Genomic DNA, 22302 nt, shown 5'->3' with positions numbered 1-22302 from the left:
AATTGGACATCTGGACTGAAGGCTAATCATTGTATCCTATAATCAAAAAGTTGGGGGTTCGATATAAGTTGTATTTTTATCTTAGAATATCTACGAATTATTGATTAAAAGAACTTTTAAAAAAAAAAATTTAGTGCGCGTAACCGAGAGTTGCAACGGGGATGATATCATAAAGTATGGTCGCATTGACTAATGATCTCCTTCTTCACGTTTTGTAGTTACATTTGACATTATAACTCACCATCGAATATTTGTTTTCGTTCTTCTCTATTATTATCACGACTTTCATTTAGAAAATCTAAAAAATATATTTTAAAAGTTTCTAAAATGAATATATTAGAGAATCTATAGATAAAAAGTTTTTATAAAATACGCAACAATGCAGCATATAATAATTTATTATAAGGCGGTTCGTTATGGGCATGGGGGGTCTCATGGGGCGGCTTTGGGTTTGAACACTGCCGAGGGGCACTAACTTAGGGATGTCCAGGGGGCGGCCTCACTAAGACCGGGGCTATGAGGTGAATATGTGGGCCATCTCTCTCTCTCTCTCTCTCTCTCTCTCTCACACACAAAAACACAAAAATACATACATATATAAATATCTATACTATATATAAAGCATGAGTGAGGGACCTCTTAAATTTTAAGAGGTACCAAACTTGTTATTTTTAGTACAAAGTATAATGCATAAAATTAAGACATTTTAAGGGCAATTTTGTCAAAAGCAAAATCTTACGGTTTATTTTTAATTTATTCAAAAATAAATACAAGTTTGGTCCTTTAACTTTAATCACATTTTATTAATTTATATAATAGTTACATATATACCCCTTATTTTAAACCAACTACCCCGACGACGTTTAAACGTTTATAACCTTCACACGCTAATATTTTTTTTAAACATTATACAATTAAAACGAGTATTTTATTCTCTTTAATTTGAGTATGGTATTGCTATACTTTTTTCATTCAAAAACTTAACGTGTTACGTGATTACTATTAAAGATCGGTAAACGAATTGGGCGGGTTCGGCCATTCGGGTCATGGGTCTAAAAGGTTAAGGTTGGAATGAGTCGATACACAAAGGTTAATTCGGTTTGGGTCAGGACGGGTTTAGGTTGAAAGGAGTCAAGTCATAACGAATTTCGGTTAGAAAATTGTCAAGCAGAACGGGTTGCGGGTCAAGACGAGTTCAATGTAGCGTTAAGTCCGCACCAACACCTGACTGGGCGTGCACAATCGTTGTGTGACATGCTTACTAACACTGGTTACGATTCCAATGCCGCAATACAAGTATAATATCGTCGGGTTACGCGCGTATTATTATGAAGTCATGCACATACAGAGACAGTAACACCGGTTACGCATCCGATGTTATGTTTGCGTGCATGCCTCGCCGCATCGCGCGGGCACGCAGCTAGTATATTATGGTAAAGGGGCATTAAACCAATAAGTTATGGAGAGAGTCAACAAAACTACATGACGATAACATGTCGATGATATGACACTATGAATAGGCTTTAAACTTTTAAAGTCTCCACTATAGTGAATAGCCTAAGAATCACATTTGTTTATATTTACTTTGCTGTACACAAATATACCATGAATAAACGCATAAAAATTTGGAAAATTGGTTTTAAATACTCTCAACTATACCCTATTGGCAAATAACATGCCCAACTTTACACTTGGCTGATGGCGGTCCCAACTAAAGGGGTATTTGTTTTTAACGGTCCACGACTAACAGATGACTAACTTCGTTAGCATCTTGCTTACGTGGCACGCCTAGTTGTCAACAAAGATATATGTGGCAGGTTATGTGGAAAACCAGCCTTTATCATCATACCCTACCCCAAGCCCCACCATCCCCCACCACCAGCAATCGGAAACCACCACCATCGCCACCCGGAAACCACCTTCACCTACCTCTTTTCTGCCACCACACACACTACCAACCTATCACCAACCCTAACTTTTTACCCTACCACCATCTCCTTTATTCTTCATACATCATACTAACACAATCATTTGATTTGGAGGATTCAAAGTTCAAGATTTGGGGGTTTAATATGTCCTACGTATTTCCACCATCGTTTTCCCCGTTGATTGGTTGCTTTTGCAGGTTTTCAAGGGAACAAATTCTCCCACTTATGAGCTCGTCGGAACCTCAATCCCCTGCTCCATTGACCTGCAACTCACAAAAACCCCAAAATCGTTTTTCCGATCCCTGTTAAAACTTGTTCACAAACCCAGATCCGCTCAAAACTCTACCGGAGTTTTGCCCTAATCAAAAAGCCTAACCATCCTCTCCTAAAACTGCCTATATTTGATATTCTGATTGCTTGTTATAGGGTTTTGAGATGGTGATTTATAACGGGATTTCAAATGGTGATTAAAGATAGTGGTGGTGGTGGCCCGTTAGTGAACATAGTGGCGGTGGCTGTGGCCGACGTGAACAGAGTGGTGGTGGCCGGTGGAAAGTTCTGTTGATTGAAGCTGAAAGGTGGGTTGGTTGAAAATCTGGGTTTTTTTTATTTTTGTTGAAGATTTGAGATTATTGCCACGTAAGCTGCCACATATATCGTTTTTGACAACTAGGTGTGCCATGTAAGCAACATACTAACGGAGTTAGTCATCCGTTATTCGTGGACCGTTAAAAACAAATACCCCTTTAGTTGGGACCGCCATCAGCCAAATGTAAAGTTGAGCCTATTATTTGCCAATAAAGCATAGTTGAGAGTATTTAAAACCAATTTTCCTAAAAATTTTGATACAATTCTCAATTTTCTTAGGCATTTTACTTTTCTTTGGTTCAGCCGTATTAATTAATTAATTCTTTTTAACAGCCGCATTTATTGCTTTGCGATAAGGCGTCATTTGTTCTCGAAATATAACATTTTCATTTCACACCCTTCGTACTTATTCATTGCTTTTGTATATATCACAGCTCCAGAAGTATTTTAATTTACACCCTCTACCCTCCAACTTTGCCTATTATTCTTGCGATTTATTTTATTTATTCCAAAAGACAATTAAAGTAACAAGACTTTTCCAGTTTTCCCATCAAACTGAAATTTTCCCATTATCTTCCAATTAATACACATAAACGCAGTAGGTTTTTCGGTCCAATGATATGGGGTAACGGTTAAGACTTGACATCTTATGGTCGTAATCTGACTTAAGTAAGTTTTTATACAGAGGTAAATTTTCTCCTTGATGTTCTTGTGTAAGTAAGACCTAAAGCGTTAAAATTAGTGTGGATTGTGACATCCAGTCTCACGAAGACTCACCATAATATTGAGGTGATTCCAAACTTTGTTAAAAAAATACACATAATTTGATATGTGTATGCTAATAATGTCACAAGTATGGCAATTTTATACCTCATTGAAATACTTTGATTAAAAAAGGCGAGACATTATATAAATTCCGAATTTTATGATTATGTAATAAAATACGTATTTCATTTCCTTTACTTTTCTAAATAATTAGGTCCCCGTTAAGCTGGAATTTTGGTGTGGAGAGCGAAGTTAGATAGGATGTCAGGTTTATCCTCTTTGGCTAAACAAAATATCAAAGTTGGTTCAGGGCATTGTCTGGCGTGCTTTATACAAATAATCCGTCTTACACTCGTCGATGGGCTCAAGGCTAAGGCGACTACCATCTATGGAAAGACTCATTCAACCCAAGTTGAACTCGTGTTTCTTCATATGCTTCATAACTTATTCGAATTAATTATTACTAGATTATACACTTTTTTTATACCACTTTATAGGTGAGAATCGTAATTATCGTACAATAAGAATTGGATGTACGAGAACACTATTAAAAGTTTAAAACAGCTAACATGTGTTAACCACATTACATATGTTTGAATAATTTATATGTTTACGGATCAAATCACATGGGAATTAAAAATAATTTTAAAACTTTTAACTATTTAACCTCACGCGGATTAACTAAATATAAATATAATTTTATAATTTTGTGGCTTCCCAATTAACCTTACATTAACCTTCCCCTTTGTCTCTTTCTAAAGTCCCATGTGAATGTAACGGATCAGATGAAGTAAAATTCGATCAACACGTGTTAAAATACGACATAATAATAAATAAAAAAATGCATTGTCATTAAAAGTTGAAAACACATAATTCCGTTTTCTATTTCTAATGTTCAACTATAATTTCGATACTCGGAGGTTCCTGTAAACCCCCTTCGAACTATGTAGATCTGCCTTGGCAACAATTTGAAATACGACAATTTCGTTTGCTATTTCTAGCTCATGGAAGTCTTTACTAATATAACCATTATAGACGACAATGAATTGAACAATCAAACAAGGTAACATGGATAAAGATCTTCAATATTCCTTTTGACAAAAGTTAAGTTTGATGTGTTTTTTTTCACATTTCTTGTTTAAATGTCATGTGACTAATGACAACTAATGTGACATTTAGGTTTCAAACTTTTTCCATTTTAGAACAACTATTTGTCAACATCAGATAATATGTGTCACACCCCCGTCTAGAGCTTAGGAGCGTGACTTAATAGTTGATATCGTAATTGTAAATAAATCAGAGTTGCATTTAGTTGCGGAAGACTTATAAAACTTTAAGGATCAAAAGTGTAACTTTATATATATAATCAAAAGACGGGATTATAAAATACCCGTTTAAGTTATTACAAAATATTTATGTGTTTATGATTACAAACCACCATATTAAGTTATTACAAAATAATCCGAGCCATCGGATATTAGTAGCACTTCGACACTCCAAGTGCTAAACTTTTCACCTGCAAAATGTAAGAAAATACGTCAGCAACGAATGCTGGTGAACACGCTGACGCAAAAATAACTCTTTTACTTTATTACCCCTCGAGACTACGCCTGTCTCGGCCCAACGTGGCTTAGGAATAACAAAGTCAAATAACACATTATAAACTAGAGCCTCTACACTAGGTCACCTCACAAACACCGCAGCGTTCGACTTCATTAAGTACCCGTAAATATACACATACGGTCGTACTCCCTGCAGGAGAGCGTCCTACGACCAAGGGTGGTGCGATCATGCCCATACATCGCATAGTACCACCTATGTAAGGATCCAGACATATGTATACCACAGCCTGAGGGCTAGGTTTATACCCATAGTTATAACGGTTTTAGGAACACATAGTTCCTTGTAAACAATTTCATATAACAAGTTGACTATTTTGAAAACAAGTTTAAAAGTTTGGGGGCGTATTCACCTTGTCTCTTTAGGATCGGCTTCACTCACCGTCCAAGGGTCTTTCCCTTTCTTTTATCTCGAACCTATAGTTACGAGTATAAATATTTGTTAGTCGGATACACGATCCGGCTTAAGACCTATAGTCTTATATCTCAATCCTCGATTGAACCTCTAGTTCAATTCTTATTTACTTGAAAACCTCTTGTTTAAAAGTAAATTTATAAACCTTTAGTTTATATTCAAAACCCGACGTTTCTTCTTCTCCAAGAAACGTAATCATTTTCTTTTATTATTTAAGAATACTCTTTATTCTTTAAATAATATTTTCATAACAAATAATATAATCATATATACTTACACACATATATATGTTATCACTATATTCATCAATCATACTTTCATTCATTTCTTTGTTATGTTTTCTTTTCTTTTATCGAGGCATCGAGTATAACCTCGACTTAAGGCTTAAGCCTTGAATACAATATTGAATTATATTGATTTCATCATTACGCCTAACCTTAACGGCGTATGGAAACTCTAGGGACTTAAGCAGCACTCCGACGCCGCTTCTCTTTTCTCGACACACAAATCGAGGAACACCAAAGTTCAACACCCGTTGGCACGAACTTCAAGACTCATTGCCATTACTACAAACACCTTTTGGTATGTGGGTGGAGGGTTGGCAAATACTTCGAGGAAACGTTATACACCAACGAAGGATCGTGGCACGCTTATCGAGGCAAAACGTTTTTCAGTTCAAGAGAGAGGTTAGAGAGAAGTGAGAGCTGTGTTTGGGATGCCTGGAGTGAGATCCCATGGCCGCTATTTATAGACTTCAAATTGAGTCCCATCGCGTACCGCGCCCGGCTCCAAAGCACCCCGTCGCGTACCGCGACGTAGGGTTGATGACGCAGAGGTGTAGGCCTGCCACGTGTCGACACATGGCAGTCAACGCTCCACGTGGCGGCAATGTTGCCACGTGGTGACACGTGGCAGCACATAGTGACGTGGCACATGTGTCACACTGTGTCAGACTCCCTATCGCGTACCGCGATGGGAGTCTCTTCTGACCTGTCACGTACCGCGATGGGTCAGGAAAATTAGATTTTACAATTTAGACCCTCAACTTTGAAATTTGGCAATTTTAGTCCCTAGACTTTGGAAAGTTGATACTTTGAACTCGAAATTTTCCCGATGTTACATCCTCCCCACCTTGAAACAAATCTCGTCCTCGAGATTGCTTTACTCGAACAAGTGTGGGTATTTTCTTTTCATTTCCGATTCGAGTTCCCAAGTATATTCGGGCCCTCTACGCGAGTCCCATTTAACTTTCACAATTTTCAAAGTTTTTCTTTTCAATTTCTTTGTTTTCGAATCTTCAATTTTAATTGGACGTTCTACGAATTTTAAATTTTCGTTTATCTCTACGTCTTTCAATGGCATAGCCAAAGATTCGTCGGTCAAACACTTACGCATATTCGAAACATGGAATACGTCATGTATTCCTTGCATTTTCTCGGGCAGTCGCAATCGGTATGCAACAGTACCTATCCGTTCAAGTACCTCGAAAGGTCCAACGAATCGAGGACACAATTGTCCTTTCCTGCCGAAGCGAACAACGCCCTTCCAAGGCGAGACTTTTAATAACACTTTATCACCGACTTTAAATTCTAACGGATTACGACGAATATCGGCGTAACTCTTTTGGCGATCACGTGCCGTCTTAAGTCGTTATCAAATTTGAATAACCTTGTCGGTAGTTTCTTGGACTATCTCGGGTCCAGATTATTGATTATCTCAAGTTTCAGACCAACACACAGGCGTTCTACACTTTCGACCATATAACGCCTCAAATGGTGCGGCTTGAATACTTGTGTGATAGCTATTATTGTACGAGAATTCCATTAGGGGTAAGTGGTCGTCCCAACTTCCACCTAAGTCGATCACACAAGCGCGGAGCATATCTTCCAACGTTTGAATCGTTCTTTCACTTTGCCCATCAGTTTGTGGATGATAGGCAGTGCTAAGGTTCAACTTCGTACCAAGAGCTTGTTGGAAGCTTTTCCAAAAATGAGACGTAAATCGACTGTCTCGGTCAGATATTATAAATAGCGGTACCCATGCAAAGCGACAATGGTGTTCACATAGATACGCGCTAATCTATCCATTGAGTACGACTCATTGATGGGTATAAAGTGTGCGGATTTCGTCGATCGATCCACGATCACCCAAATAGCATTGTGTTGTCGAGTCGTCTTCAGGAGTTTGGTAATGAAGTCCATAGTAATTAACTCCCACTTCCAAACGGGAAGTTCGGGTTGCTGAAGCAATCCCGAAGGCTTTTGGTGTTCAGCCTTGACTTTCAAACACGTCAAACATTTCGCAACGTGCGAAGCGACATCTCTTTTCATTCCATTCCACCAATAATTCTCTTTGAGATTATGGTACATTTTATCACTTCCGGGATGCATCATATACTTCGACTTGTGAGCTTTGTTCAAGATTTTCTCACGCAATCCTCCAATAATTGGTACCCAAATCCTATTACCGAGTCTAAGGATACCATCGTCCCCTTTGACTAACGAGTCAATGGTGCCGTTGCGTTTTTCATCGGTGATTTGGTTTTCATTGATTGCTTGAGTTTGCGCGGATTTGATTTGTTCAATGAGATCAATTTGAAGTTCTAAACGCAACGCTCGGACTCTTCCTTGCATTTTCTCGGGCAGTCGCAATCTGTATGCAACAGTACCTATCCGTTCAAGTACCTCGAAAGGTCCAACGAATCGAGGACTCAATTTTCCTTTCCTGCCGAAGCGAACAACGCCCTTCCAAGGCGAGACTTTTAATAACACTTTATCACCGACTTTAAATTCTAACGGATTACGACGAATATCGGCGTAACTCTTTTGGCGATCACGTGCCGTCTTAAGTCGTTATCAAATTTGAATAACCTTGTCGGTAGTTTCTTGGACTATCTCGGGTCCAGATAATTGATTATCTCAAGTTTCAGACCAACACACAGGCGTTCTACACTTTCGACCATATAACGCCTCAAATGGTGCGGCTTGAATACTTGTGTGATAGCTATTATTGTACGAGAATTCCATTAGGGGTAAGTGGTCGTCCCAACTTCCACCTAAGTCGATCACACAAGCGCGGAGCATATCTTCCAACGTTTGAATCGTTCTTTCACTTTGCCCATCAGTTTGTGGATGATAGGCAGTGCTAAGGTTCAACTTCGTACCAAGAGCTTGTTGGAAGCTTTTCCAAAAATGAGACGTAAATCGACTGTCTCGGTCAGATATTATAGATAGCGGTACCCATGCAAAGCGACAATGGTGTTCACATAGATACGCGCTAATCTATCCATTGAGTACGACTCATTGATGGGTATAAAGTGTGCGGATTTCGTCGATCGATCCACGATCACCCAAATAGCATTGTGTTGTCGAGTCGTCTTCAGGAGTTTGGTAATGAAGTCCATAGTAATTAACTCCCACTTCCAAACGGGAAGTTCGGGTTGCTGAAGCAATCCCGAAGGCTTTTGGTGTTCAGCCTTGACTTTCAAACACGTCAAACATTTCGCAACGTGCGAAGCGACATCTCTTTTCATTCCATTCCACCAATAATTCTCTTTGAGATTATGGTACATTTTATCACTTCCGGGATGCAATCATATACTTCGACTTGTGAGCTTCGTTCAAGATTTTCTCACGCAATCCTCCAATAATTGGTACCCAAATCCTATTACCGAGTCTAAGGATACCATCGTCCCCTTTGACTAACGAGTCAATGGTGCCGTTGCGTTTTTCATCGGTGATTTGGTTTTCATTGATTGCTTGAGTTTGCGCGGATTTGATTTGTTCAATGAGATCAATTTGAAGTTCTAAACGCAACGCTCGGACTCTTTTGGGTTTCTCATGTTCCTTGCGACTTAAGGCATCAGCCACAACGTTGGCCTTACCTTCATGATAAACAATCTCGCAATCATAGTCGTTGAGCGTTTCCATCCATCTTCGTTGGCGCATGTTGATCTCCTTTTGATCAAAGATATATTTCAAGCTCTTGTGATCAGTGTAAATGGTGAATCTTACTCCATAGAGATAGTGCCTCCATATCTTAAGTGCAAAGATTATGGCGCCTAACTCTAGATCATGAGTCGTGTAGTTCTTCTCGTGTACTTTGAGTTGACGAGAGGCGTAAGCGATTACTTTCTTGCGTTGCATTAGTACACATCCCAAACCCGAGTGAGATGCGTCACTAAAGACTACAAAATCCTCGGTACCTTCTGGCAAAGCCAAGATAGGTGCTTGAGTGAGTTTTTGTTTAAGTATATCGAACGCCTCTTGTTGCTTCGTTCCCCATTCATATTTGATATTTTTACGAGTTAAGGAAGTTAAGGGAACGGCGATTCGAGAAAAGTTCTCGATGAACCTACGGTAATAGCCGGCCAAACCTAAGAAACTTCGGATTTCAGTTGGCGACTTAGGTACCTCCCACTTAGAGATAGCTTCAATCTTAGCGGGGTCCACTTGAATACTGTTAACGTTAATGACGTGACCACGAAATTGCACTTCGTGTAACCAGAACTCGTATTTCGAGAACTTGGCGTACAACTTCTCAGTTCTAAGAATTTCAAGCAAAGTTCGAAGGTGAACTTTATGATCAGCCTTTGACTTAGAGTAAATAAGTATGTCATCGATAAAGACGATAACAAATTTATCCAAGTAAGGCTTACAAATACGGTTCATCATGTCCATGAACGCGGCCGGAGCATTAGTAAGTCCAAACGGCATAACCGTGAAATCATAATGTCCATACCTTGTTCGAAAAGCAGTCTTCGGAATGTCTTCGGATTGAACTTTGAGTTGGTGATAGCCGGAATGAAGATCGATTTTAGAAAAGAAGCTAACACCTTGAAGTTGGTCAAAAAGATCATCAATTCGAGGGAGTGGATATCGGTTTTTGATTGTAACTTTGTTCAACACACGATAATCGATACACATTCGCATGGAACCATCCTTCTTCTTGACGAATAGAATTGGCGCTCCCCAAGGCGACGAACTTGGTCGAATAAAACCTTTCTCTAAAAGCTCATCGAGCTGTTTCTTCAACTCTTTCATTTCAGTCGGCGCTAAACGATACGGAGCTTTGGCGATCGAAGCAGTACCAGGAATAAGATCAATCCTAAACTCTACTTCACTATTGGGAGGGATTCCGGGAAGTTCATCAGGAAAGACGTCAGAAAAGTCAGAAACGATAGGAACGTCTTTGATTTCTTTTGGCTTTGATTCTTCAGTGACGTAGGCCATGAATGCGAGGCATCCTTGGTTTAAACATTTGTTAGCTCTAATCATAGAGATTATGCTAACTTGGCCAGCGTCTTTGTCCCCTTCAATTCGAATTGTTCGTTTATCGGGGGCTTGAAGTTCAATGGTTTTGCTATTGCAGATGATACGTGCATGGTTATCGGATAACCAGTCCATACCAAGTACAATATCAAAACCAGCCAGACTCATAGGCAATAAACAGATAGGCAAGATATAACCAGCTAAAAGGATTTTCCCGTTTTCAAGAGCTTCAGAGATCTTAACGATTTCGCCACTAGCAGTCTCGACGCTTAGAGTTTTATTTAATTTTGTTAATGGTTCGTTTAATAGACTACAGAAACTATAATCTATAAAACTCAAATTGGCACCCGAATCATATAAAACTCTAGCATAAGTTTCGTTGACTAGAAACGTACTGGTGATGGTTTCGGCACATCAGCGGCTCTTTTTGTGTCGAGTACAAAGACTCGAGCGTTTCCTTTTCGGTTTTGGCCACTTCCACTATACTCTCAGAGTAAGTATTACTTAAATACTTACTCGTTCGATTTTTAATTTTAATTTTTATTTATTTATTTTTAATTTTTATTTTTATTTTTTCGAGTTTTAATATTTTTAGTCGATAATATTACTTGTTTGTTATCAGATATTGGGCCTTGATGTGTGTCGTGACACGTTTGTCGGGGACCAAATGAGGAGAGGTATCTCGGGGGGACAAAAGAAGCGCGTAACGACGGGTGAAATGCTTGTGGGACCCGCAAAAACGTTGTTTATGGATGAAATATCGACGGGTCTTGACAGCTCAACTACTTTTCAGATAGTGAAATGTTTGCAACAAGTAGCACATCTCACTGAGTCCACAGTTTTTATGTCCTTACTACAACCTGCCCCCCGAGACGTTTGATCTTTTTGATGACATTGTCTTATTATCCGAGGGCCAGATTATGTACCAGGGCCCACGAGAACACGTTGTTGAGTTTTTTGAGAGTTGCGGGTTCAAGTGCCCGGAAAGAAAGGGTACTGCTGACTTCTTGCAAGAGGTAAAAACTAAAAATAAATGTATTATGCAATACTAGGGGTGGCAAATTGGTTGGGTCGAACGGGTCATAGGGAGAAACGGGTCAGTTAAAAAACAGGTTGTTTCAGTTTGGGTCGGAAGAGGTTAGGGTCGGAAGGGTTTCGGGTTTTTTTTAACGATGACAACGGAGGTTTTGAGTTATTATTTTATTTTTTTATTTTATTTTTGAAGGGTTTTCTATTAAGATCAGAAACCCCTAAAAAAATTAAAAAAAATGATAACTCAAAATATAAATAAAAAACATAAAAGGTAAAAAAAAACAAAAATGTTTCATCCGTTGTCCTCGTTTAAAAAAAAGAAAGAAAAAAATAACCAAGAAATGAACAGAAACTGAAACAAAGAACCAAACCCATCCCGTGGAAAAACTCGTTCGGCTCAAAATCTGAACCGAACTCGTTCCAATCCAAAACCCGTTTTGTGCCAAAACCTATCTCATGTGGAAATCTGCGCCACTCGAAAATTCATTCTGACCCGAACCTGCCACATTTTCTTTAAGACACTAACCAGCATCGACCCATTTCTTTAAATTTGTCGACCCATTTTGGCCCGAAAATAACCAGGTGGAATTTCAAGTGACCCATTTTGACCCTTTTAGTTAAAATATCTGACCCAAACCAACCCATATAATTTTCAAAGCAACCCAAATTGACACAGTTGAAATTCTTTTTTGAATGGTGAAGATAGGTGACATCTAAAAAGGATCAAGAGCAATACTGGGCAGACAGAAACCGAGCATACAGATACATCCCGGTCAGCGAATTCAGCCAACGGTTCAAAAGTTTCCATGTAGGAGTAAAGCTGCAACAGGAGTTATCCGTCCCATATGACTAAAGCCAAAGCCACAAAGCCGCTTTAGTCTACAAAAAATACTTAGTACCCAAACTCGAACTCCTTAAAGCCTCATGGGACAAAGAAGTGTTACTTATGAAACGAAACGCACCCGTTTTCGTCTTCAAAACGATACAAATCTTGTTCATGTCGTTTATTTGCACGACGTTGTATCTAAGGACCACAATGCACCACAGGAACGAAATAGACGGGGCCCTTTATGTCGGTGCGCTTTTGAATAGTATGCTTATTAACATGTTTAACGGGCTTGCTGACTTGTCACTCATTTTGATGAGACTTCCTGTTGTTTACAAACAAAGATATCTTATGTTTCATCCTTCATGGGCTTTCACACTTCCGGCTTTCTTGCTTCGTATACCGATATCCATGATCGAAAGTATTATGTGGACTAGTATGCTCTACTGGGGTGTCGGCCTTGCCCCTGACGCCAGCAGGTATTATTAACTAGAGTAATTACGGTTTTGAACTAGAGTAATTATGTTATAAGAAAAAATACGGTGTAAAAATAAGGGTGCTGCTAAACGTAAACCCCCCCCCCCCCTTTCATTCATTTTACTAAACACGCCCCCTCTATCAAGTTTTACAATAATACGATTTAGACATTTTTGTTGTTTCTTTTGTCATTTTGTTATCTATTATTATCATTATTATTTTTATAAAAGCATAATTTTTTTCTATTTTTATTTAACAATTTGTTTTCTATTTATCTTTTTATGTATATTTAAAAGCCTTTAATAAAAATATATTTTTTCTTACTTAGAAAAACGATTTTTTTTTGTTCTTATCTAAAAAACGTTTTTCTTGTTTTAAAAAAATACTTTTTTTTCTATACCTGTTTTAATCTTTTTGGAGAGCGCTTTTTTTAATTAAGAGATGGTTTATATTCTTTTATAAAAAATAATATTATTTTTTATAAATAAAAGGGTTAAATAACATACAACTTGATAAACAAATTTGTCTCTTTTATCAGGTAACATTAATCTCTTGTATCCAAACCTAACAAAAAAATCAAATTGTTTTGAATACATTTTATAAAAAAAATAAAAAACTAGCTAGAGAAAACATACAAAACTAAAACATACAAAACTTTTGAATACATGTAAATAATGAACAAACTTTTAATAAGATTTTAAAGAAATAAAATAATAAAACCAACAGCAAAAATATATAAAAAAAACTATAAAACAAAAATAAAAACTTAATAGTTCTTTATATGATATTTTGAGAAAATTTTAATATATAATAAGATGACTAACTAATAATTACACCAGTGTTAACATAATTACTCTAGTTATTTGTACGCTTCTCACAATAGTATTTGATGCAACTGCATATAACTTTAATGGAATATGTATGGTGTGATGTAAAACAGGTTCTTCAAGCATCTTCTGCTGGTGTTTCTGATACAAAACGTTGCAGCAGGACTGTTTAGGTTGATTGCTGGAGTTTGTAAAACAATGAATATTGCAAACACGGGTGGTTCGGTTGTACTTCTGCTTATATTTTTGCTTGGTGGTTTTATTCTACCTAAAACTCAAATTCCAAACTGGTGGGAATGGGCTTATTGGCTATCACCTTTGTCTTATATCTTCAAAGCCATTTGCATCAACGAGTTCCTCGACCCTAGGTGGACCGATCAAAGAGTACGCCACTAGTTTTGAAAATATTTTTAATTAAAATCTTGATAATTTTACATTAAGTTAATTAATTTTGTATCTTTTTTTTTTGCAGAGTTCTGATAATTCAACGAGTTTAGGTTTTGCTGTGTTGAAGAACTTGGATATCCCGACTTCAGAAAGCTCGTACTGGATTGGTGCCGGTGCTCTTCTCGGTTTTGTTTTGCTGTTTAATATCCTCTTCACTTTTGCTCTCATGTATTTAGAAGGTAAGTTAGTTAAGACTGTTTTTAAATATTTATTGACTTATAGTTTTAATAGCTAATAACTAACCTTGGTCCTTGGTTAATTATTTGTTTACTTACTAAACAGCCCCTGGAAAACCGCAAGCGATCATTTCCAAGGAAGAAGCTGCAGCCATGGATGGTCATGCAACCGAAGGAGTCAGTTCAAGTATGAAACAAATTTTATACCAAGTTTCATAATAAGTTTATAATAAGTTTAAGAGTAAACTGCGGTTTTCGTCCCTGTGTTCAAATCTGCGGTTTTAGTCCAATAGTTTCAAATTTGTGATTTTCGTCCCTGTTGTTTCAATTCACCTGCAATTAAACCCGAATTCATTAACCTCGTTAAATCTGGTCGTTAAACCCATGAGCGTACCCTTCACGTGAGGGGCAGTTTTGTCATTTTTTCTCCAAATACACCCTAGCCCCTCACGTGAGGGGGGCTTGCGAATTACGACTGGGGTTTATTTGGAAAGAAAAAAGACAAAAATGCCCCTCACGTGAGGGATACGCTGATGGGTTTAACAGCCAGACTTAACGGGATTTATGAATTCGGGTTTAATTGCAAGTGAAATGAAACCACAGGGACGGAAACTGCAAATTTGAAACTATTGGACTATAACCGCAGATTTGGACAAACCACAGGGACGAAAACCGCAGTTTGCTCTAAGTTTAATATACTTGACACATTTCTAACTAATGTTAAATTTTGTAGAAGGGAAAAAGGAATTGCGCCAGATTAATTCTGCGGTTTCTGATCCTAACGGTGCGTCTAAGAAAGGGATGGTTCTTCCGTTTACTCCACTCGCCGTGTCATTCGACGACATGAATTATTATGTCGATATGCCTGGTGTAAGCCTCTTATTCTAAAATGTTATTTTTTTTATTTTTTTTTGGGCCATAATCCAAAATTTTATATTATAAGTACAAAACGATTACAATAAAGTGGCAGGCAACAAGCTGCGCCTCAACCCACTTTTAAATAAATGTTATTTAAATAAATTTATATATGATCATATGTTAAATCTTATGATTATCTATTGAAACAGGAAATGAGAGAACAAGGTGTGACGGAAACTAGGTTGCAATTACTTCGTGATGTAACGGGTGCTTTTAGACCGGGAGTGTTAACTGCGTTGATGGGAGTCAGTGGGGCCGGAAAAACTACTTTGATGGATGTTTTAGCAGGAAGAAAAACCGGTGGTTATATTGAAGGAGATATTAGAATATCAGGATTCCCGAAAAAACAAGAAACGTTTGCTAGAATTTCAGGATATTGTGAACAAACCGATATCCATTCTCTTACTATCACCGTTCACGAGTCTTTGATCTACTCAGCTTTCCTTCGTCTCGCCAAAGAAGTCAGCAAGGAAGACAAAATGGTACATATTGATACCATTAATCTTATTAATATTAATATTAATATTAGAGTAAACAACGGTTTTCATCCATGTGTTTTGTCCAAATATGCGGTTTTAATCCAATAGTTTCAAATTTGCAATTTTCGACAGTGTGGTTTCATTTCACTTGCAATTAACCCGAATTCAGTAACCCCGCTAAGTCTGGTCGTTAAACCCATCATGGTGCCCTTCACGTGAGGGGCAATTTTGTCCTCCCCCCCCCTCCCCCCACACACACACGTGAGGGGGCTTGCGAATTAGTATATTTATTTAGGGAGAAAAAGGACAAAACTGCCCCTCAAGTGAGAGGCATAATGATGAGTTTAATGACCATACTTAACGGGGTTAATGGAGTCGGGTTTAATTGCAAGTGAAATGAAACCACTGTGACGAAAATCGTAAATTTGAAACTATTGGACTAAAACCGCAGATTTGGACAAACCACAGGGACGAAAACCGCAGTTTACTCTTAATATTATTAATCAAGTTAAAACATACTATTAACTTATTAAGTCTCAATACTAATAATAATATTTGACTATGTTTTTAGCTATTTGTGGATGAAGTAATGGAGCTAGTTGAACTAGACACCATCAAGGATGCAATAGTGGGACTTCCAGGAGTTAGTGGTTTATCAACCGAACAAAGAAAGCGGTTAACAATAGCAGTTGAGCTTGTTGCTAATCCTTCAATCATATTCATGGACGAACCAACTTCCGGGCTTGATGCAAGAGCTGCAGCCATTGTTATGAGAACGGTAAGAAACACTGTCGATACCGGAAGAACAGTCGTTTGCACCATTCATCAGCCTAGCATTGATATCTTTGAATCCTTTGATGAGTTGCTGTTATTAAAAAGAGGAGGCCAAGTTATTTACTCGGGTCCCCTTGGTCGACATTCTCAACAAATCATCGACTACTTTGAGGTGCATATTTAATATTTAAAAAAAATTTACTTCCATAAATTATAAAAAAAAAAGGTTGTAAGTAATGGTTTTGTGTTTTTTTTATTTATTATTTTAAGGCGATTAATGGAGTTCCAAAGATTCCTGAAAAATACAATCCTGCAACATGGATGTTGGAAGTGAGCTCAGGTGCTGCAGAGATGCGGCTCGGTATTGATTTTGCTGAACATTTTAGTGCATCATCTTTGCATCAGTAAGCACTTAACATTTAAACGAACAAACGTATAAAACTAACGTTACGTCTTTATATAAATATAACTATTAACTAAATATGATTATTATAGGAGGAACAAGGCTTTGGTGAAGGAGTTAAGTGTACCACCACCCGGAGCCACTGATCTTCACTTTGAAACACAATACGCTCAAACGTCGTGGGGCCAGTTCAAATCGTGTATATGGAAGATGTGGTGGAGTTACTGGAGAAATCCCGATTATAACCTTGTCCGTTTCTTCTTCACCCTACTTTGCGCAATCATGGTCGGGACAGTGTTTTGGAAAATTGGTAACAAAAAGTAAGTCTAAAAAATTTATAAAAATAATTTTTATAAATTTAGTTTTCTAATTTTTGATTTAATGATTTCAGGTCGAGCAACAATGATCTTAGCACGGTTATTGGAGCGATGTACGCTGCTGTATTTTTCGTTGGTATTAACAACTCACAAACTGTTCAACCGGTTGTGGCAACAGAAAGAACTGTTTTTTATCGTGAAAGAGCAGCCGGGATGTACTCTTCGTTACCATATGCTATGGGGCAGGTAAATATTTATTATACATTTTTTACAAATTTTAATGAAACTTATTATGAAACATGTTTTAGGTGTTTGTGGAGATACCATATGTATTACTTCAAACGATATATTACACTGCGATCGTGTACACCATGGTGTCGTTTGAATGGGAAGCGGATAAATTCTTCTGGTCGTTCTTTATCAACTTCTTTTCGTTTCTATACTTTACGTATTATGGAATGATGACGGTTTCCATCACACCGAACGAGCAAGTAGCTGCGATATTCGCTGCTGGATTTTATTTACTGTTTAATATCTTCTCGGGCTTTTATATCCCACGACACGTAAGTACTTCAATCTTGATTACTTCTTGTTGTACTACATTTATAGAATAGTAAACAAAAGTTTTCTTTTTGTTCTAATCCTAGATATTTTACATGGATAGAAGGTTATGTATGTTTTTTTTATTCTTAAATAGTTTGACATTGCAAAACATTTTTTAAAAATTGAGGAAAATAAATTTTAAATTGTAAAAAATTGCAAATAATAATAATAACAATAATCTGGAAATTTGAAAAAAAAAAACTGAAAAAGTTTCAAAAAACAAAATATATGGAAAATTAACTAAAAAAATCTTAATTTTTTTTTGCGAAAAATTGCAAAAAATAATAAAAATCTGTAAAATTTCAACAAAAAAAACTGGAAAATAAAAAAAAAAGTTTATTATTATTATTAATTTTTTTTCTCAATTTTTACTAATTTTGTCACTTTTTTTAAATAAATATTTTGCAATCTTAAACTATTTACAAATAAAAAAAAAACCTACAAAACCTGCTATCCAGGTAAAATATATAAAATTAGAACAAAAAAAAAACTTTAGTGACCTAATTGGAACAAAAGATTTTATTAGTGACCTGATTGGAACAATTTCAAAACTTGGTTACTATTCTATAGAGTATTCCCTTAATTTTACATTTTTAAATTGACCAACATTGACTCTTTTTTTTTTTAAATTTAGAAAATTCCTGGATGGTGGATTTGGTACTACTGGATCTGCCCAATGGGGTGGACTGTGTACGGGTGCATTGTTTCGCAATATCATGACGCGAATCATGAAATCAATGTGCCCGGGATGTCACCTAACCCGACTATGGCGGGCTATATCAAAGACTACTATGGTTTTGAGTTTGACTTCATGGGTCCCGTTGCTGCGGTTCTTGTTGGTTTTTGTGTGTTCTTCGCGTTGCTTTACGCAACTTTCCTTAGGACTTTGAACTTCCAAATGAGGTAGAATGTTGTTGATACATTTTTGTGGTTTTAAAAATATGTTTTGTTTGTTTATTTTTGTGTTGGTGTTTATACATTTGTGTTGTAGTGAGCCTGCATTTTAGTTTCATTGTTTGTTTTATCTGTTTTGCTTGTTAAGGCATGTTAAATACGTAGTTCGAAAATATATGGATTATGAGCTATATATACACAAATGGTTCACAAATATATTATGAGAAAATAACCAAAATGTCCATTTTACCGGTTAAAGTAAACAAAATGTTCATTTAACCGGCTTTTCTCCTAAATGTCTACCCCTCTCTCCCCCCTCCCCCGACAAAATATTCAACCAACAAGATTATGTCACGCGTCAAAAAAAGACCTAAGCGGAAGCCAAAAAGATATCGGTGAAAGTCAAACAATCTTAGCGGAAAACGAGATAAGTTGTGGCGGAAGATGAAAAAAATCTCGTTGGAAACCAAATACCCCCCGTCAGAAGACGAGATAAATCTCGCCGGACACCCAAATAAATCTATTCGGAATGCCTTTACAATCCCGAAAAGTCAACGGCTATTTTTCCAAAAATATTCCTGGTGTTTTCACGGGATATTGACTTGTGGCGTGACCTGGTTGGTCGAAAAATCTAGTCGTGTGATGATTATTAACTAGCAGATCGCTTGAAGAGACAGATGTTTTAAGAAGACCCCGTTCAAATGGACTAAATATTTATTTAGACTGGTCAACAGTCATTTTTATCATTTTCCTATATTTTATTACGGAAAAATACCATTAAAAACCAACATAATTTCTGTTTTTTCTAACAAAAGTCCCTCAAGAATTTTTTATACGGTAAAGTCCCTCTATATGTTAAATTTGAACAAAATAGTGACGTAACTTATAAAAACTATATGAAACTTAATTTTTTTTCTTATGTGTTTCTTTTTTAAAACTTAAATTCAAAAATTATATAGAGTTTCTCCATGATCGCATACCATCATGATTCATGTTTCTTCATTCATTGCTTCTTGTAAATCCAGACAAATGTTTCTTTCTTTTAAGCCTATTATATAATATATTATTCTCGATGGATGGAACTGTTTTCATAAATGAACCAATAATAAATGATGATTACTTTCCACATTGTTGTGAGGTATCGATCAGATGATTAAATAAGGGAATCGATCATGATTCTGTATTTACCCAATTAAACGTAACGTCATGATTTTACCTAATATTTTTTTGTGAATTTACCTGATAATAAATGATAATATTTTAGTGATTTTACCTAACGTCATGATTCTGTACTAACAAAATTTTGTTTTTTACCTAGTTAATATTATTTACCTACCCAACTAACATTATTATTTTCATCTGTGCATGCATTATTATAAGCTTTATTATACAGCCTTATTAAAGACCTGAAGAGCCAATATTATTGTTTTCACCTCTCCTGCTAAAGACCTATAGAGCCAAACAAAAATAAATAATGCCTTCACAGCCTTACAGCCTTATTAAAGCTTTCAGATTTCACATCTCAATTATTATAGCTTTTCCAAGTTCACATGCATGCTGCCATGTCCTTCAAGACCCGTGAACCACCATGGCAGAGATGAAACCAAAAAAAAAAAAATTTCCTAATCCGCTCCTGCCAATGGCGGATTAGGTTTTTCACCAAAAAAAAAAAAGTTGTTCCTAATTCGCTCCAGCCAATGGCGGATTAGGTTTTAAAAAAAATAAAGCTTTCTCCTAATCTGCTCCTGCCAATGACAGATTAGGAATATTTTGTTTTCCCCCTTTTCCTTTACAATATATTTAAAGTATACAATCCATATTCTAACTTACGTCGCTGGTAGCCCAGCAGGTTAAGGACATTTGTTACGAATGGGAGGTCGCGGGTTCAAACCCCTCCCAACCCGTTTTTTTGTAACTTTTTTTAAATCTATACGTTTAAATCATTTTAGTGTAAATATAGTAATACAACCCGTTTTTTTGTATCTTTTTTTTAAATTTATACATTTAAATCATTTTAGTAAATCGTTTTATACGTTTAAATCTTTAAATCATTTTAGTAAAACCGACCTACAATATGGGTGTTTCTCGCATTCCAATTGTCTGTGTATGTACGTATAAGCAAGCATATATGTATATATAAAAGTATCTTATATAATGTGTTTTACTTTTATGTAATAAAGTAATTTATATACTAAAATGATTGCAATTTATTAAATATAATATGTATTTAAAAAAGCTTCACTTATACGAGTCGTATTCAGACACCTTTAAACATGATAACATGATATAAATTGAAGATTAATATTACAAGTAACCAAGGCAAATGACACGACTTACAACTAATTTTAGATAACATAAAATAAATAGAGGTACAATATGATGACAATAAAACAAACGCTAAACAAGGTCGGGTTCCACGCGCCACTTATATAATTCATGAGCCATCTTACGTCGGTAGTTAGCACATACCTCATAAACGTCATTTTCAATCACTAAGAGGTTCTTTTTAACCAACATTTCCATCATCATACAAACCAGAACCCCTGAATTAGAAGTGTTACCCTTGTCTTGAGGCACGTTAACTTCACTTAAACCGATAACCATTCCTTTTTTCTTGTATGAAATATTCGAGTTTCTCCAGTAACGTATACAATCAAGAAACCATGGGAAAAACAATGATAACATCTCCATTTTAGTGCTTTGAAGTTTTTCATTTCTCCACCTTTTATTTGTCCAGTATTGGGTAATTTCCATCATTCGCATATCTATACGGACGAGTAACCAATCACCACTAGAATGAATGAAAACGGAATATACACTTGGTCAACCTCCCAAAATCGTGAATATGGGTCTTTTGTTCCGGCTAGCTCTATGGCAACTATAGAGTCTTCGTTTTTCATTTCGTCATAAAAACACAGGGGCAACACCGTCCAACGGAGTCTTAAATCTGGATTAGTTCTTAATTTTGCGTATCGAACAATCATCAATCTTGTTGTCCACGCTTCGATATGCTACAAACATATTTATCAAAAATATTAGTTAGTCATTTAATGAAGCATATATCTAAAAGTATATAAAACTTTATATAAAAGTATAAAAAACTTTAGTATTTTACCGTTTCAGAAATGGAACCATTTGACTCGTACCGTAACAAAGTACCTCAGAAACTTCGATTGAGTTTTTACATGGGTAAAAACTTTGAATAGCAAAATGAGGCGTCTCCGTTAATATAAAACTCAACTACATCTCTTGACCAACTTTTTTCGTTGGATTCGAAAGTGCAAAATTATTTTTTCGTGGGAGTTTTCAGGAACATATGAAGAAGTTGCCGAAGTTATTGCACGAGGCCTCGTTAAACGCCTCTAAACATCATCAGTCCATCTTGCCGATTTGGAAACTGGTTGTGAGGAAAAAAATTCTTCGTTTTCTTCTTTGTCTCTTCGGTGCTCCATTTGGAAGAAAATTAAGGGTTTGGAAGATGGAGTATATATCAATGGTAGGGTTGATGTAAAGATGTTAAATATGAAGTGTGTATTTATAGTTG

At 36.5% G+C, this 22302-nt stretch overlaps 1 protein-coding gene across 1 annotated transcript; it reads left to right on the top strand.

The window, feature by feature from the left end:
• Positions 1-12653: 12653 nt before the first annotated feature.
• On the top strand, positions 12654-18771 carry LOC143567951 (ABC transporter G family member 35-like). The gene is made up of 12 exons (XM_077054222.1): positions 12654-12922; positions 13861-14131; positions 14220-14373; positions 14477-14557; positions 15104-15240; positions 15438-15770; positions 16339-16713; positions 16812-16945; positions 17037-17264; positions 17336-17507; positions 17570-17824; positions 18499-18771. Exons 1-12 carry the CDS (start codon positions 12654-12656, stop codon positions 18769-18771), a joined length of 2682 nt encoding a protein of 893 aa, XP_076910337.1.
• The last annotated feature ends 3531 nt before the right edge of the window (positions 18772-22302 follow it).

The sequence above is a fragment of the Bidens hawaiensis genome, unplaced genomic scaffold (assembly GCF_021521415.1).
Source record: "Bidens hawaiensis isolate Kalapana, Puna unplaced genomic scaffold, B.hawaiensis_p1.1 tig00023714_1, whole genome shotgun sequence".
Lineage (NCBI taxonomy): Eukaryota > Viridiplantae > Streptophyta > Magnoliopsida > Asterales > Asteraceae > Bidens > Bidens hawaiensis.
The sequence above is the reverse complement of the archived record's forward strand: the minus strand, read 5'-3'. Positions and strand labels throughout refer to the sequence as shown.